At 39.5% G+C, this 16377-nt stretch overlaps 2 protein-coding genes across 4 annotated transcripts; both read left to right on the top strand.

The window, feature by feature from the left end:
* Window positions 1-129: 129 nt before the first annotated feature.
* On the top strand, window positions 130-8443 carry LOC137295004 (uncharacterized). 3 transcript variants are annotated; one of them, XM_067826248.1, is made up of 6 exons: window positions 130-249; window positions 1337-1689; window positions 2076-2112; window positions 5100-5243; window positions 5877-6119; window positions 7571-8443. In XM_067826248.1, the coding sequence occupies exons 2-6, from the start codon at window positions 1687-1689 to the stop codon at window positions 7633-7635; spliced, it is 492 nt and encodes a 163-aa protein (XP_067682349.1). In that variant the 5' UTR covers window positions 130-249; window positions 1337-1686; the 3' UTR covers window positions 7636-8443. The 3 variants fall into 3 exon arrangements, with proteins under 3 accessions (XP_067682349.1, XP_067682351.1, XP_067682348.1); XM_067826250.1 differs by lacking the exon at window positions 130-249 and adding an exon at window positions 731-772; XM_067826247.1 differs by lacking the exon at window positions 130-249 and having other exon boundaries at window positions 1297-1689.
* Window positions 8444-13072: 4629 nt separating this feature from the next.
* Window positions 13073-15843, top strand: LOC137295005 (calmodulin-beta). Its single transcript, XM_067826251.1, has 4 exons — window positions 13073-13220; window positions 14058-14201; window positions 14671-14913; window positions 15707-15843. Exons 1-4 carry the CDS (start codon window positions 13160-13162, stop codon window positions 15733-15735), a joined length of 477 nt encoding a protein of 158 aa, XP_067682352.1. The 5' UTR covers window positions 13073-13159; the 3' UTR covers window positions 15736-15843.
* The last annotated feature ends 534 nt before the right edge of the window (window positions 15844-16377 follow it).

Raw genomic sequence — 16377 nt, 5'->3', positions numbered from 1 at the left:
TACGGTGCATTAAAAAATAATTGAAGATTATTTTTCACAAAATTATTTAATTCAGAGCGAATCTAGTAAAAGTAGGTTATTGAAAAAAAACGCATTTCTATGAGGTATTGTTTACAAAAGGTAAACTACAGTACCCGTGATATCATCGACCAGGATAATCCGATGTTATGCATGGAGATATATGTACAGGCCTACAACAAAGTACTAATCCAGTGAGCCAGCTGACCGGTACCCAGTTACTCACGACAGGTTAGTGAACATTTGAGTGGACATTTGAAATAGTTTTAGGTTATAGTATCTCTGGCAGCCCTATATGTCTCAGGATTAGATCAGGAGGTACCCTAATACATATCCCGATCTCTGCAGTCTTCACACGAAGAAATGCGAGTATTGATCTCAACCTCTTACATATAGATTACACATGGCGGGATAGCGGTGTAGATCTGATCTCTATCATTTCCGTGCAGTTGTCTCGATGTGCAGCATCTTCATTGTACGAAATTGTATATGTGATACCTAGCATTCCTGATTATATGACAAGCAACATTTACGGGATGTATGCAGTATATATGTCTCTGGACATGACGTATCCATGTTTAGTTTGCATACATAGGTATAATGTATGTTTGTTTACATATTGCTCTCCAGATATGTTCTAGTGTGTTGATGAAATGGACATGTTTAGCTCTTCCTTCTTGGTAATGTGAAATTTTGTCTTGGATGATACGACAGTATAATCCATGTTTTCTGTCGATCTTGGGTATTGTTTGGGGTAAGTATGTAATCTCTCAAGACATGCACAATTGTCTTTGGCAATATGACAATGTATATAGTCTCTCTAGATGCCTAATCTTTCGAGTCCTATTTACTTATTCTTCAACGCTACATTCAGCAATATTACAGATGTATGGTGGCGATCTGTAAATAAACGAGACTGAACAGGACAATCCAGTGATCGTATCAGAACAGCTGTCTATATAACTGGTATACGATAACATGTGTCAACCATTTGTCGCCTTGCACATCTTGCCGTAGACCAATTCTAACCCGGATCTTCAAAAGTAGCATTTACTTGTGTTGATGTGTTGTCATCTGTCTTCTGGTTCCACCTGAAGTATTGTCTTGGATGAAATGGCGGTATATGATGTCTGTCTTCACCTCATGGGTGGTGCACAGCATTGTTGACACATGCAATATTAATGCAAAACCGGGTATAGATCAATAAGTAATCGATATGTCAACACAGATAATGAACCAGGGACAATGAACCGATCTTTTTTATCTTTGTGTGTATCTGAGCCTGCTGTTTTCCTTTTGTCACGAACGGTGTCCTTAGAACAACAAACAACATCTGAAACGACAGTCGGACATCTTTTGAGACGAAAATCAAAGAGAAATCATGCCGTGAAGAAGTATTCTGGGCCGTGGACTCTTAATGCATTCTGGAGTACACAAGGCTTGGCTATGAACGACTGTGAGGTATATTCATTATAACAAAGGACAACTCGTTCTCAACGTTTTCCCAAGCTACCTCTTGTATAGCGGGTAGACATTCTGCCAGAGCTGCGAACCCATATTCAAGGAATTGCTGTGCACTATTCAGAGCGGGCGGTCCAATCAGCTAAGTTTTCGGATCTACGCCGTGGAACCAGATCGTGCTGATTGTTTCCTGCTCAAAACAACAACATGGTGAGACGATGTGTTATCTGTTGACTTAAGGCCTCATAGCATGACGCTAGTGATTCATACCAGCCAGTGTTTACATATATTGTTTACATTGTATGTGTGTTTATCGTGTTTATATGAATTTATTTACGTGAGAATGATTACCATGTCTGTCTTTTATAATCGTGAAGGATATGTAAGTGGTCACGGATTTGATTTACCCATTTCGTTACATAGTTAGATCATGTAAAGATAATCTACTTATACGCATATGCTGTCAACGCAATGTAACTGTCGCTTACAGTCTACTGGGCTTTCTGTCTGGTTGAATATTTTCCAACAATCAAATTAGTTATCAAGTCTTGCGTCTCAATCATATTATCAATTAACAATGTTAATCTTTTTTGTAGTCAATACTGGATGAGTTAACACAGGAACAAATCGAAGGTAAGGTCAAGCCCCTTGAGCAAACCTGCAGCAGAGAAAATCCTGATTACAGGTTGTTAAACAAGATTAACCAACATGAGACTCATTCACGCCGATCTATTTTTATATGAGGTTTATACATAGTATATATTATAATAACACGTAAACTCATTACTCAGTGGTGTAAGTCCTCTGTGGCGTATAAGAGGATCCTACGGCTAAAGGTTAGCGTAGAATGATTACCCAAATTGACCCTTTTTACTCCAGTTCCAAGTACCGAAGGAAATTAAATAGTTCAGTTTGTAGGTAATTGATTGAAGAAAATATCCTTGCTACCCCACTTTGATATTAAAGTATTACTCCAGTTAGTGATATTAGTTTTGTTTAATGGATACAGTATTGGAATATATGAATTGTTTGTTTTAGGAATATGGATGGAATATTAGTGTAATTATTGTGCAGTAAACTGCGGTTTGAGCACACACATGACCTCTAAATTTCAATTCGTTACATGCGCTTTGACTAGACATACAGCAAGGGTTCTTGACCCAAAACACTTCGCTATATCCGTTAGTTCGTTATAAGCGTGTTCAGGGTTAGTATAGTTTCATGGATAACAACACTGACTTAAATCTAACCGTATTTATTACACGGTCATAGTATAACCGTTGTTAGTCACCATTATAAGAAAACCAATGCTTTATTTTGTCCAGGAGTAGATTATGCCGGCGTGTTCTCTTTTTGCCGGCAGGTATTGTTATGAGATTAAAAGCGGCGCCATAATGAATTCTACATTTACAAAATAGTCATACCATGCGAGAGAAAACGTAATTAACGATGTCTGAACAGCCTTATTTATTTGGTAGTCTCATATTTATCATGATCCGAACTGACGGATATAACGAACTGACAGATATAACGAACTGATGGATATAACGAACTGACGATATAATGAGCTGATGGATATAACAAAGTGACGATATAACGAACTGGCGATATAATGAATTGATGAATATAACAAACTGACAGATATAACGAACTGATGGATATAACGAACTGACGGATATAACGAACTGACGATATAATGAGCTGATGGATATAACAAAGTGACGATATAACGAACTGGCGATATAATGAATTGATGAATATAACAAACTGACAGATATAACGAACTGATGGATATAACGAACTGATGGATATAACGAACTGACGGATATAACTAACTGACGATATAATGAGCTGATGGATATGACAAAGTGACGATATAACGAACTGGCGACATAATGAATTGATGAATATAACAAACTGACGATATAACGAACTGACGGATGTACCGAACTGACAGATATAACGACCTGCTGTACGTCGCGGAGAGTATTTGTATTCCACTGTGACGATCGTCGGTTATATCGAAGTATTAATGGTCCTCAGAGTTTGGTAAAACTCATAGTTAACTACTTTTACGTTGGTTTCATAGGTTCGATCAATTATCACATACAGCGCCATCATTTGTCACTGTCAGCAGTTCAGTGTGTTCCGCTGGAAGCAATTCTCATATGACTGTTCCGATATGTCCAAGGCCATTGTATGACAAGACGGCTATTTATGACAGCATGTCATCATTGATTTTAAACAGCCATGACATACTGTCCGATCAGGTTTTGTGTAGACATACCCTGAATCAATAGATACATTTAAAATCATTTTGGTTATCGATTCCCATGCCAGGGAGACAAAGTAGGTTTGTTGTGCCGCTGTTATTGTTGTTGTTATGTTGAAGACTATTCATGCACAAATAGTGCTCAAGCACAGTTTCTCACAATGTAACTCATAATAGTGAGTGTGTGGGTGAATGAGGTATAAATTAAACAGTGTATCCGTTGTTCTGTATTTCCGTCTGTCGGGGCGCGATAGGGTAGCTTAGTGGTGTTTTGACAAGCTATCCCTCGTCACATCAAGGACCCGGGTTCTACTCCCCGCATGGGTACAATATGTAAAACCCATTTCTCTTGCGTAAAACTAAAACTCACTCACTCGTCGCTTGTCGGCTTAATATCAGGGGGAAATAAAACTAGTTTCAGACGCTTACAACTTTGCTGAAACTCAAATGCATGGGTATAAAGCTGACAAAAAAATCAAAGGGAAATGGATTCGAACCCAAAATCAACGTTTTATCTGCAAGACACTATTTCCCTGCGCCTCAGGCCCCACCGCGTTGCACATACATTGAAACGAAGCGAAAACAAACAAACGCGTTCATGTTCAAAATCAATCTGTATATTCCTTTTGAATATCATCCGACAATTTGTCAGCAACCAGTATAGCGTGTGTCAGTATAGCGTGTGTCAGTATAGCGTGTAACAGTGTCAGAGACGTTCAACAGTAGAATCCACAAAGTTGGAAGAGGGAAAATAACAGTAAAGGTTTCGACCATGACGCACGTTCAACAAACCTCTATATGCCTATGAAAACATTTAAATCATATCAGTTGAAACCAAGTGAAACCAATCAATAAAATAACTATTGGTTTATAACTCATAACACATTATGGACTTACTCGGGTGTTACGGAAATGTAAATTGATACCTCTACCACAGAAAAGTATAGATTTAACCAGATTCAGAACCAGAGATTGAAAGCAAAAAAGGCACTGAAAACCATGTGAATGGAAAATTGAAAATCGATGGTCACACCAAATGTTCATGAAAAGATTACAGTGGTTGATAAAAAGGAGGGAGGGATTGAGTTTAGTTTTACGACACTTTTAGCAATATTTCGATAACATCAAGGTGGGGGACACCAGAAACTGGCTTCACACATTGTACCTATGTGGGGAATCCAACTCGGTTCTTAGGCATGACGAGCGAACGCTTTAACCACTAGTCTACAACATCGTCCCATCCATACACATATTGTATAGCAATAAGCGCAATGAGAATGGGCATCATTCGTGTGTGGTATCTATAGATAGGTACATCTGACATGCTGAATGCATTCTTGGTTCGCAGATTACAGCCGTGCGTTTCGTCTTTTCGACAAAGATGGCGACGGTACCATTGACGCTAAGGAACTGGGCACTGTAATGAGATCTCTGGGTCAGAACCCGAACGACGATGAGCTTCAGGAGATCCTGGAGGAAGTGGATGCCGATGGTGGGTGCTATATTCATAATATCATGAAAAAAATAATTCTTTGAAATCAGTCACTACAGTATAGCCTCATGCTTTAGAGAAAAAGTACATGCGGGAGCCATGAGCGTGTGTTCCGGAAAAGAATAATCTCCTATTTTCTAAAAATATGAAACACAGACATTTGAGAGGATGGTTGCGATGGATGGATGTGTTTCCACAGAGAAGGTGCTCCGAACAGTTGTTGAGTGTCGAATTATTGACTAAAGACAGAATAGGTTGCTTAGCGTCCAATGATTGACCGAAGTGGGAATAGCTGCTCAGTGTCCAATAACTGGCGGATGCTGAACAGAAGCTAAAGGTAGAATGACTGACGTAAGTCGCAATAGGTGCTCAGAGTCCAATGATTGACTGAAGTGGGAATAGTTGCTAAGCGTCTAATGGGTGACTTAAGGTAAACACACAGGGAATCGGGAATCGGCAATCACCGACTGAATAGGTCCATCCAAAGAAACAGAGCGTTAAACGTATCAACTGTGGATATTCTCATTGTATTGGTGATTGCCGAACAAAGCGTTACTGTGACAACACCGGGTGTTTTTGTGATCAATGACGATTCATAAAATGCATATACATGGTTCATGTTATATCATCCAGGCAACGGCATCATCGACTTCGAAGAGTTCCTCGGGATGATGGCAAAGAAGATGCAGTCCCGGGACTCGGAGGAAGAGATCAAGGAAGCGTTCAAGGTCTTTGACAAGGAAAGCAAAGGTTACCTGACCTCGGAGGAGCTGCGTCACATTATGACGACCATGGGCGAAAAACTGACCCATGAGGATGTAGACGACATGATCAGAGAGGCGGATCTAGATGGGGATGGAAAGATTGATTACCTTGGTGAGTGGACAGGGCATTTTGGGGGGAGCGGAAGGGAAATACGGGTTGATCAGAGAGCAGAATGCAACATCTCGAGACATAATAATATTCTGTGCCACTGTGAACTATGTGAAATACACACACCCTGTTGGAAAACATATTTCTGTTTACAAAGGGTGTTATTAAAAACAAACATTGAGAGAGCGTGCAGGTATGTAGACCAGATGCGAAAAGGCATTAGTTTTGTAAAAGTCCCCTGTAAAGGCAAAGAAACAATCTGAATGAGGTCATAAATCCAGTCCATCAATGTCGGTGACATCAAAGACAAACAGGCGGGTCAGATGACAGATGAGGGACTCAAAAGCTACTTGATAACAGGTTGAACAACATCGTGGTCATGGGGACAGTTGAGACAACACCGTATGTCCCTAATACAACAGATCGTGTAGGCAATGGTCACAAGCCCGAATTCCAGAGAAATGCTATACCTTCAGCTTTGGAAAACAATCCATCTTCGTTGCAAGGATGTTTTCCTAGATTTCAAGACACCGCGCTCAGAAACTACATGTCGACGGTCTGTAAATAACCATGTTTATTCAAGACAATCCAGTGGTTGATATAATGAGCGACAAAGCAAAATGCTCGGACATGCATCTTACAAGTCAGGCAGCGCGATCATCCGGTTTGTATCGGTTACTGAACGCCAACCAGATTTTCCTTGATGCCATCTGAAAGCAAATCTGAACACATTGTGTATGGGTCCAATGTGTATGTCGATACACTTGATAAGTCCCGGGTCACATGAATATGACCGGCCGAACCCTTTAGATAAAAAAAGTATTGTCCATGATAGGATGTCAGAAGAATATGCATATTAATGACCCCTAGGAAGTCACGAGACAAAGAGTCTGGTGTGAAACTATCCTGCGCCACCAATGGCATCCACCACGAACACAACCAGTTATTTGGTGGTGAAAATACCAAGTCTTCTTTATCCTCAGAAACAAATTCCGTTTGGTGTACACAGAAAAATAGCTGTGAATACTTTTGGAATGGAAAGTTAGAGATGACAACAGGTGCAAGGGAACTTCCCACCTGCAATTATACCAGACAATCAAGTGATCGATGGGCCGGAGAATCCAGCTGGATTATAATTAAATTACGAATGCTGCTTAGAAGTACAGACAATTTATTTTTCTAGCTTTAGTTGTAGTCCTTAGCCTGAAATTTTATACAACAAAGATTTACCTGGTGCTTAAATTTCTTCATTGTCGGTCGTTCGGCAACTGGGATCTTCCGAAACTACAAGATTGCCGCCATTTTTCAGCCATCTTACCTTTGGGATAACACTCTACTCTCCCGAAAGAAATATTTATGAAATGATGTTAACAATGAATGTAAACCTATGATAAAACGTGCTTTTGTTATGAAAGTATTTATATACTACGTAATTTTATACATTTTGTCAACAGAATTCAGCAAGATGTTGGCCTCCGGCTGTGAACAACAAAACCAGTCCCTCCTGCAGCCCATGTAGACGATGGATCCATCGCTATCACAATACCAGTTCGTTCCTACTTCAAGAACATCGTCATCATCTGTGATGAAACGAACAATTGCACAAGTAGAATTATGTTTGTGAACAGTGGAGTGTGTGTGTGACACAATGTTGCTGTTGCCATGCGTTACAAAAGAAGCGCAAGCCTTGGCAGGATGGACACAGGGGTAGATCATTCTCAGTTCCCAACATCAAGTCAGCGAAATGAGAAGTCACCTGTGAGATTGTTTATTATGTGGACATTTCATTACGACCATTATGTACCATGCATTTTCCAACTTGTTTATTTTAGAACATTTTTCATTTTAAATGTAGACAGTATTGATGTAAATATGTTTGTACTATGATATTCATTTTTGGGATTTCCCGATTTTGAAAAACATGTGGAGTTTCCATACTGAACCGATTTTTATTGACGATCTATTTTTTTTTTTGTTATTTTTGTGATTTTTTACTGAAATATGTATGTTTGACATTTCTGCACATTTGTGGAATTAACGTAGCACAAAGAATAAATGACTTCAAAACAGATAGAATCGATTCGTGCTTGCCGTGTCTTTTTTTTCTTTTCTATTAAAGGTTGCACATAGGGACAGTGCTAATTTGTTCTTTAAAATCATTTTGTCACACATTGAATAGCCATGCAACATAAATGAAAAATTTACAGTCTCAAAAAATCGACAGATGATTAGATCTGAAAGACACCCGTGATATCTGTGTTCAAGAAACCCTTATAATTGTGTGGGGTCATGTGTAATTTTGTTGAATAAATAATTATACAGTTGTACCTGTTTTGATTTTGTCATGTTTCTTGTTTACTAGTGAACACTTTGCATCCTCACTGTAACCTTCAAATAAAAGATGTCGACTCCAGAGAACATTCCGTCTAGAATATATGAAAAATATTCTTTTGAGTGATTGAGTGGGAGTTAGAGTTAGGGTTTTAGGATGGTTGGAAGAATGGGTGTGAGTGAGTGAGTGAGTGAATATGTTGCTCTGAGTAAACTGTTACCTAGAGTCAGAGAGTGAGTGAGTGAGTGAATGACCAGATTTAAGTTTTATCAGTTTGTGTGATGTAGGTCTAATATTCAGGTGGTCAACAGCATGAGCATCTGTCTACTTAATTTGGAAGCGATGACATGTATCAACCAAGTGAGCGAGCCTGACCACTCCATCCCTTTGGTTTCAGTGTTAATGTTGTTTTCATATTTTTGTTTAAAACTTGAACTTGAGTATTTCGTCGTTCAAATCGCATTCAGATTTTGCGTCAATATTACTTTATTTCTTCATTTCCTTATTGTGATTACACCAGTTTCCCAAGCTGACTTTTTGGCACACATATTCTTTCTCCACCTGAAATACCCCACCAGAACCATGTGTCTAATCCCTAAAAAGGAGCATATCAAGTAAGCACTTCTGTAAACCATACAGACAAAGCATTCCGGACTTTGTGGCTCTGGACGTCTATGTTGGTAGATATTTCCACCCCGAAACCTATATGAGAACGCCATTGTATGTGCCCCTTCTGGTAATCCGGACCAATATGTCAGATTTACATGTCCATGGACACCGAGCAGGCCTGTCAGTTTCTAACGCTATTGACGAAAGAATTTGGACTTGCTTTCATGGTTTTCCGCACTGCGACTAGTTGTCAAGCAGGGTAAACCCACCCATGACAATGCCAGCAAAGTATAGTCGCTTTATGATCGTGTCTTTACCCTTTCAGTAGGTGTGCGGTCTAGAAAAGACCAGAGTAGGTAATCGTTTTCCTATTAGGATAATCGTTTCTGGCTTTAGTTAAAATGGTAAGTATTATTTTATGTTCATATGTGTGAGTGTCCATTCTTGAAAGGAGAACCCCTTACAAAATGTTGCTCTGAGTATATTGTTACCTGCAAGCGTCTGTGAACTGCTCATACGTTTAACCAATGCAAAATTGAAAGACATTTCAACAGTAAAATTTCCAACGTGTAAAGAAACTGAGCATGTATTGTGTTTGATCATTTTGGCATATGTTCCTGCTGAACTAAAGCATCTTGGGGTGTAACTTTGTTACCATTGATTAGAAATGCATGAATAGACGAATGAATGTTAATAAGCCTACATTTAATTTAGTAACTATAGATTAATGTACAGAGTTGCGACAAGTTTAATCAGTTATGCCGAGGCAATGCTAAGTTTCCAAATGTTTCTTTTGCCGTGGAAGGCCTCTTGTCGTTTTTGTTTACACTTTGTTCATCTTCACAAAACCCATGAAAGCGATGAAAATATATCACGTAGCCGAAATTTTAAATACAGGGGAGCAAATCATTTTTATAATTGAATCAAATTTTGATTTAAAACAACATTCATTGTACGAATCCGACTATATCATAAACTGATTATAGGCAGAAAGCATTCACCTTGTCTCGAAGAATGGCATCAGCATCATTTGAAGTTATTAATTAGCACATGCTCACCGGAATTGTACAATCGATTTGAAAATTCCGGTGGCTTTTGAAGGAGTTGTCGTTGCTTTATTACTATGCATGATAATAGAGGTTTGGCCAAAAGCGTAGGTGTGACATCAGTCGGAAACACAGGCAAAGACAACATTTATCCGAACGAACGCGGGAGTTATACCTACTCCGACCTGCTGCCGTTTTGGAATATTGAGTCAACAGATTATTCCACACAAAAAAGGAAAATCATTTCAGTTACCCAGTATTGTCTAGAACCATGCACATGCCAAATAGATCAATGTTAGAAGTTAATGTCACTCCAGCGTAAGAGCTTTTTGTTTGATTGTTGTTTAACGCCGCGCTCATCAATATTCCAGCTATATTGCACACTAAGGCGACTGAGTGAGTGTGGTTTTACACCGTTTTTAGCAATATTCCAGCAAGATAAAGACTGGGGAACCAGAAAAGGGCTTGACACATTGTACCCGCTTGGCGAATTGAATACGGAACGTTAGCGTGACGAGTGAACGCTTCATTAGGTTACCTTGTCACCCTCACTAAGACGAACAATCAGTATAAGTTGGAATAAATCTGTATATGATACAAGATCTGATTCTGGTTGGACAAATTTGAACAGAAATATGCGCAATACACCTAAGAGCCTCCTTCTCAAGCAGCCAAACACTTTCGATATCAACGTGATGCCATTTTGTCTGCAGGCAGAGGAACAGCAGTGTGTACCGGAAGGATCCCAACTCACAGAGGACCAAATAGAAGGTAGATGTATATAGTAAATTGGACTTTTACGTCGCATTTAGCAATATTCAAGGGACACCAGAACTGGGCTTAAAGCATAGTACCCATACTGGGAATCCAGACCTTCATCATGACGGGCTGTTTTTAACTTATTATAAATTAAACTAGACCTGATAGTAGATATATGACAACTTGTGGTAGGCATACAAAGTCTGCCAATAGATATGTAAGATCTGAGGCATATGCTACTCATCCGGGGCCTGAGAGTTGATGGCAGGTATTCAACAGCTGACAGAAGTTTTATAGGATCTGGTGGTAGATGTAAAAGCTGTGCTTATAGCGACTGTTTATAGCTGTATACAACCCCTTAGAAGGCACGAGAAGGCTGGTAGTGGGGGATTGAAACTGTTGTGACAGGAGGTGCATAGGATGTGACGGTAGGTATAAGAAACTAGAAGTAGGTATATGAAAAGGTCGGAGGTATATACAACCCCAGAATAAGTATATGATAGTGGATATTTTGTATCTGATGGTAGGTATATTCGATATGATAGTGCATATATAGGAAGTGATGATGGGTATATAGGATGTGATTGTGAGTATACAGGATCTGGCGTTGGGTATATAGCATGTGAAGGTGGGTATGTAGGGTGTGACACTGGGCATGTGGCATGAGATGGGAGGGATGTAGGGTGTGATAGTGGGTATATAGGATGCCATGTAGGTATATAGGATGTGATTGTAGGTACATTGGATGTGATGTAATCATGGAGGATGTGATGGTGGGTAAATATGTGATGGTGGGTATACAGGATGTGATGGCGGTATAGAAGATGTGACGGTGGATATGTAGGGTATGAAACTGGGTATGTAACATGTGGTGGTAAGCATGTAGGGTGTAATGGGGGAAAATTGGATGTGATAGTAGGTATATAGGACGTGATGGTGGGTAAACAGGATGTGATAGTGGGTATATAGGATGTCATGTAAGTATGTAGGATGTGATTGTAGGTATTTTGGATGTGATGGTAATTATGAAGGATTAGATTGTGGGTAAATATGTGATGGTATGATATGACAGGATATGATGGTGGGTGTATAGGATGTGATGGTAGATATATGTAATATGATACGGGCGTGGTTGGTGTGATGATAAGTGTACATGAGCTGGAAGTGGGTATACACGACCTCGTAGTGGGTACCCGACAGCAGTCAGTTATAGAGGTCGGTAGACAGTAAGACAAGATGGGATAGTAGATATAGTTTGGTGAGGAAAGGGGACAGGTTACGTAATAATGACAAACCAGTTCAGAGGTAAAGACAGCTGACAGTTGTCATGTAATGCAAATGATCATTGAAGTGGCTGATTGTCCATACTATGACTAGTATTTCATGACTTTACAGACTGAGTAGTTCATAAGTCTGCCTATCGGTTACACCTGTGTTCAAAAGGTAGGGAACGTGATAAGTCAGGTTTGACCTGTACACAATGATGTTTACATGCTAGGAATGTAGCACACTTGGGATTATACATTTATTGGACATGTGATATGGCAAGAACATATCACTGCAATACGCCATAAAGTAGACACAATGCTGTAGGCAGCAGTAGCGATGTGGAGTTCGCGAACCTGTTCTTTGTACTATCGATTTATTACTTTCTTTGTTAATTATATATCCCTGGGATATGACAACTGTGCTCACGTCAATGATTGTGGAATGATTGTAGAGTCAATGCGGCATAATACGTTTGGTTTTTTTGTCATTGAAATGTGCATGTATTTTGTGAGTGAGTGAGTGAGTGAGTGAGTGAGTGAGTGTTTGGGAGGTTAAATGGATTGGTTGGTAGTTGGTTGGAAGAGTGAGTGAGCGAGCGACTAAGTGAGCGACTGAATTAGCAATTGAGTGAATGAGTGGATGTTCTTTTTTGATGTGAGTTTGTGAGTGAATGAACAGTATTTCACCTTTGTTGTGACAGTTTATGTGATGCAGGTCCCAGACGCAACACAGTGTTGACCAAAATCCTCCACCCCCACCCTCCAATCCCCACCTTTTCTCTCCCGCCTTCCACTCAATGATGATTTATATTCCCATGTTTATCCATTTACGCAGTGGGACATACGTACATGGCGGTACGTCTCTACCCAACGTCCCCACGTGACATTGGAGTTATTTATGAAACTGGTTCAGGGACAAGCAACTAAATACGCACAGATATTAATTTCAATCACGTCTGGATTTCATTTCGAACATAGTACCGAGTCTTGATCCATCCTAATGGACTATCTAGGTCACAATACCACAACATGAGTTTCCTCATAGAGATGAAAGCTTGGAATACCAGCTGTACCAGCTGCTTGTACCAGGGTATGTCCAGGTAGCTGTTTCACAGTGTAAAATAACAAGATATTCTTCAAATACTGTTATTCATGTAAACCTTTTTAAAGAGATAAATAGTGTTGGCAATAAGTCTCTTGACGTTGTTTTCGCAATGGTATTATGTCAGTTATCTTCTCTTTAATCTTTCCCTACAGCAATTGAAAGGTTGTGCAGACTGTTTGAACTCTTTGTCTTTTTTAACTTAAATATAGTTGACGCGCATCTGCGCAAATAGCGTTTTACTCAGACTGAATATGGGATAGATAAACACGGTTATGGAGAGTACTGATGCCTATGTAATAACAACGTTGTGACATGTTAGCCATGGAGACAGTGTTTAAATGTACTGGAGAGTTAAGTTTGATTTTTCATACAGATTATTGCTATAAATTATTTCGTTAATGTATATCTGGTGTATTTATCTAATTTGGTTGATGCCGGATCCATCATTTATTTACACATAAAACAGGAATACTAATGGAATTTACATTCATCTTTGTTTTGCATATTTATTTATAGATGTATTTAAAGTGACATGCCATACGTAAGTCTCGTATATCTTTTTTACTGCTCTAGGGCTTCTAAAATGACAATTGCACATATTCAGACACATGCACGAATGCATTCACTCACAGGCACACAAAGACAGATACAAATACACACTGGGTTACACAGACGCAGACATTCACTTGCAAAGACACACTCAGGGGCACAAACCCAGACACACGCATACGTGCATCCATCCATCCATAAATACATGCATACATACGTACATACATACGTAGACATAAATTCATACCTAGTACTTCATACCTTACTTTTCAGAGTTTAAAGAGGCATTCAACCTTTTCGACAAAGACGGTGATGGCACCATCACAACCAAAGAGTTGGGAACCGTCATGAGGTCACTAGGTCAGAACCCAACAGAGGCAGAGTTGCAAGACATGATCAACGAAGTAGATGCTGATGGTGAGTAATGTGGCATGTCAAGTTCTGGAAAGCAAAGTCAACTTTAAATCTCCGATATTATTATACGTATGTCCTAATGAATCATTATAAAATTGTAATTGCAAATGGTCTTTGCTATATTATAAGCATATCCTGTGTAACAGGTGGCACTCGTCATAGTCAAAGTCTCGTGACAAAAATAATAACCTCATCAGTGACAAAAGGGAATTGGCCATCAGTTTTGGTCACTGAAGCTGAAAAAAGGTGAAAAAATCAAATGTTTTCATTTAAATAAAGCTTTCCGAAATTTCAAAAGAACCTTTTAGAATATTTTGCAGAATCCACTTGGTACTAATTCCACTTGTCTCAAATATTTTCTGTGAAAACAAGACTGAAACTCACTAAATCTGAAAGAGCGAACTGATTAGTGGTAGAATTATATATATTATATATATTTGAAAGTAGTTTTTTCAGTTACATTCATTTTCAGGTAACGGTATCATCGACTTCCCTGAATTCTTGACGATGATGTCGAAGAAGCTACAAGGTGCCGACAGTACGGACGAGTTGAGAGAAGCATTCCTGGTGTTTGACAAGGACGGAGATGGGTTCATCAGTGCTAAGGAGTTGAGGCACGTCATGACGAACCTGGGAGAGAAGCTGACAGACGAGGAGGTGGAGGAGATGATGAGGGAAGCGGATGGGGACGGTGATGGGCAGGTCAATTATGACGGTGAGTCGTCAGTTACGGAGGCGTGTGGCTGGTGTGACAGTCATGGCTAATGGAGTTTAGATGATACCCTGTGACACGGTGTCTCACATATGTCCAAAGACGTTACAACCAGTTGCATTCCTTGCTTTGTCATGTTTTGAACTCATATCGTCTCTTGGCTTTGGGTTAGCCGAATGGTTATGTTCGCTCGTCACGCCGAAGACTCGCGTTGATTCTCTATTGCTGGAATATTGTTAAAGGCGGCGTAAATCCAAACTCACTCACTCACTCACTCACTCGATCAATCAATCAATCAATCAATCAATCACGTCGTCTCTTAAACTACAATAACTAAAATATTTCTACAAATAGTTATTAATTAATATAAGATCGAAAAAGACGAATATATTACTAATTAAATATTAATTATTAGTGCGGTTGAATATTAGTCATGTTTTGTACGTTAGTATTTACCATTTTTAAAAACACATAATGCATTGCTCTTCACGGTAAGCGTTACTTTCTCTTCAACAAGCACTTAATGTTTTCAGTCTTACAGCACTGTTTGCCCCAGCGTGCCTAGGTCTGCTGTCTCTTTGATAGACACTGAGTGGTACTTTCGGTTTTCGCATTTTAAACTGAGATGCCATCTTATGTCTAAAGGAAAGACATATCATGTCTTCAGACTCTTTTCGGGACACCATTCATGTGAAGAATGTTTGGACATAACACAACATTTCTTCAGACTTGAGACTTGGTTGACTAAGTGTTTTCAGCATAACTCCCTCACTGACTGAATCACCTTCTCTTTCAGAGTTTGTGAAGATGATGACTGGGAAATAAAGAGGATTTTGGACTTCTCAAGATGACGAATGACAATACAATTTGGAATAGCACAGAGACGTATCCTTAATAGTGTATCTAGCGTAAAATAAAACGTTCCTTTTTGTACCGATTAGTTCTGTCCTCTACGTAACACATAACTATAAAGCAATGGCTGAAATATACTTACATGTTTGACGAAGATTTCGACACATAAACTTAGCCACATGAGCTATAAGCCCAGATTACTCAACTTGATGTCTGGTTGCAAAGGGTTTCTTCCTCACTTTGTCGTGATCTTTTGGGGATGTATTTGAAACCAAGTTTCGTGTTTTTTATTGCCTTTGCCGTTGGTAACGCAGACTGGTCAACTTCACCATCTCATTATCCGTCTACAACAACATTCCTCTGAGTTTGGGCGGTGGTGTAGCCTAGTGGTTAAAGCGTTCGCTCGTCACGACGAAGATCCGTGGTACAATGTGTTAAGCCCTTTTTCTGGTGCCCCCGCCATGATATTGATGGAAGATTGCCAAAAGCGGCGTAAAACTAAACACACTCGCTCAGTTGCTCCTCTGAGTTTTCTTCCACAGGGTAGGATACTGCTGCAAGGAATTTTGGGAGAAAGTGTTGGAGTTCTATTCACTTCAGTTTTCGTATCTACTT

Source organism: Haliotis asinina, chromosome 8 (assembly GCF_037392515.1).
Source record: "Haliotis asinina isolate JCU_RB_2024 chromosome 8, JCU_Hal_asi_v2, whole genome shotgun sequence".
Lineage (NCBI taxonomy): Eukaryota > Metazoa > Mollusca > Gastropoda > Lepetellida > Haliotidae > Haliotis > Haliotis asinina.
Note: the sequence above shows the minus strand (reverse complement) of the source record. Positions and strands in the feature narration are given on the sequence as shown.

Excerpts from the sequence above, each read along its gene's own strand:
- LOC137295004 (XM_067826248.1), top strand. Across the intron at positions 5,244-5,876 it reads GGAGGAAGTGGATGCCGATG|GCAACGGCATCATCGACTTC; the intron begins GTGGGTGCTATA and ends TATATCATCCAG. Across the intron at positions 6,120-7,570 it reads TGGAAAGATTGATTACCTTG|AATTCAGCAAGATGTTGGCC; the intron begins GTGAGTGGACAG and ends TTTTGTCAACAG.
- LOC137295005 (XM_067826251.1), top strand. The coding sequence starts at position 13,160 with ATGAGTTTCCTCATAGAGATGAAAGCTTGGAATACCAGCTGTACCAGC. Across the intron at positions 13,221-14,057 it reads TACCAGCTGCTTGTACCAGG|AGTTTAAAGAGGCATTCAAC; the intron begins GTATGTCCAGGT and ends CTTACTTTTCAG. Across the intron at positions 14,914-15,706 it reads TGGGCAGGTCAATTATGACG|AGTTTGTGAAGATGATGACT; the intron begins GTGAGTCGTCAG and ends CTTCTCTTTCAG.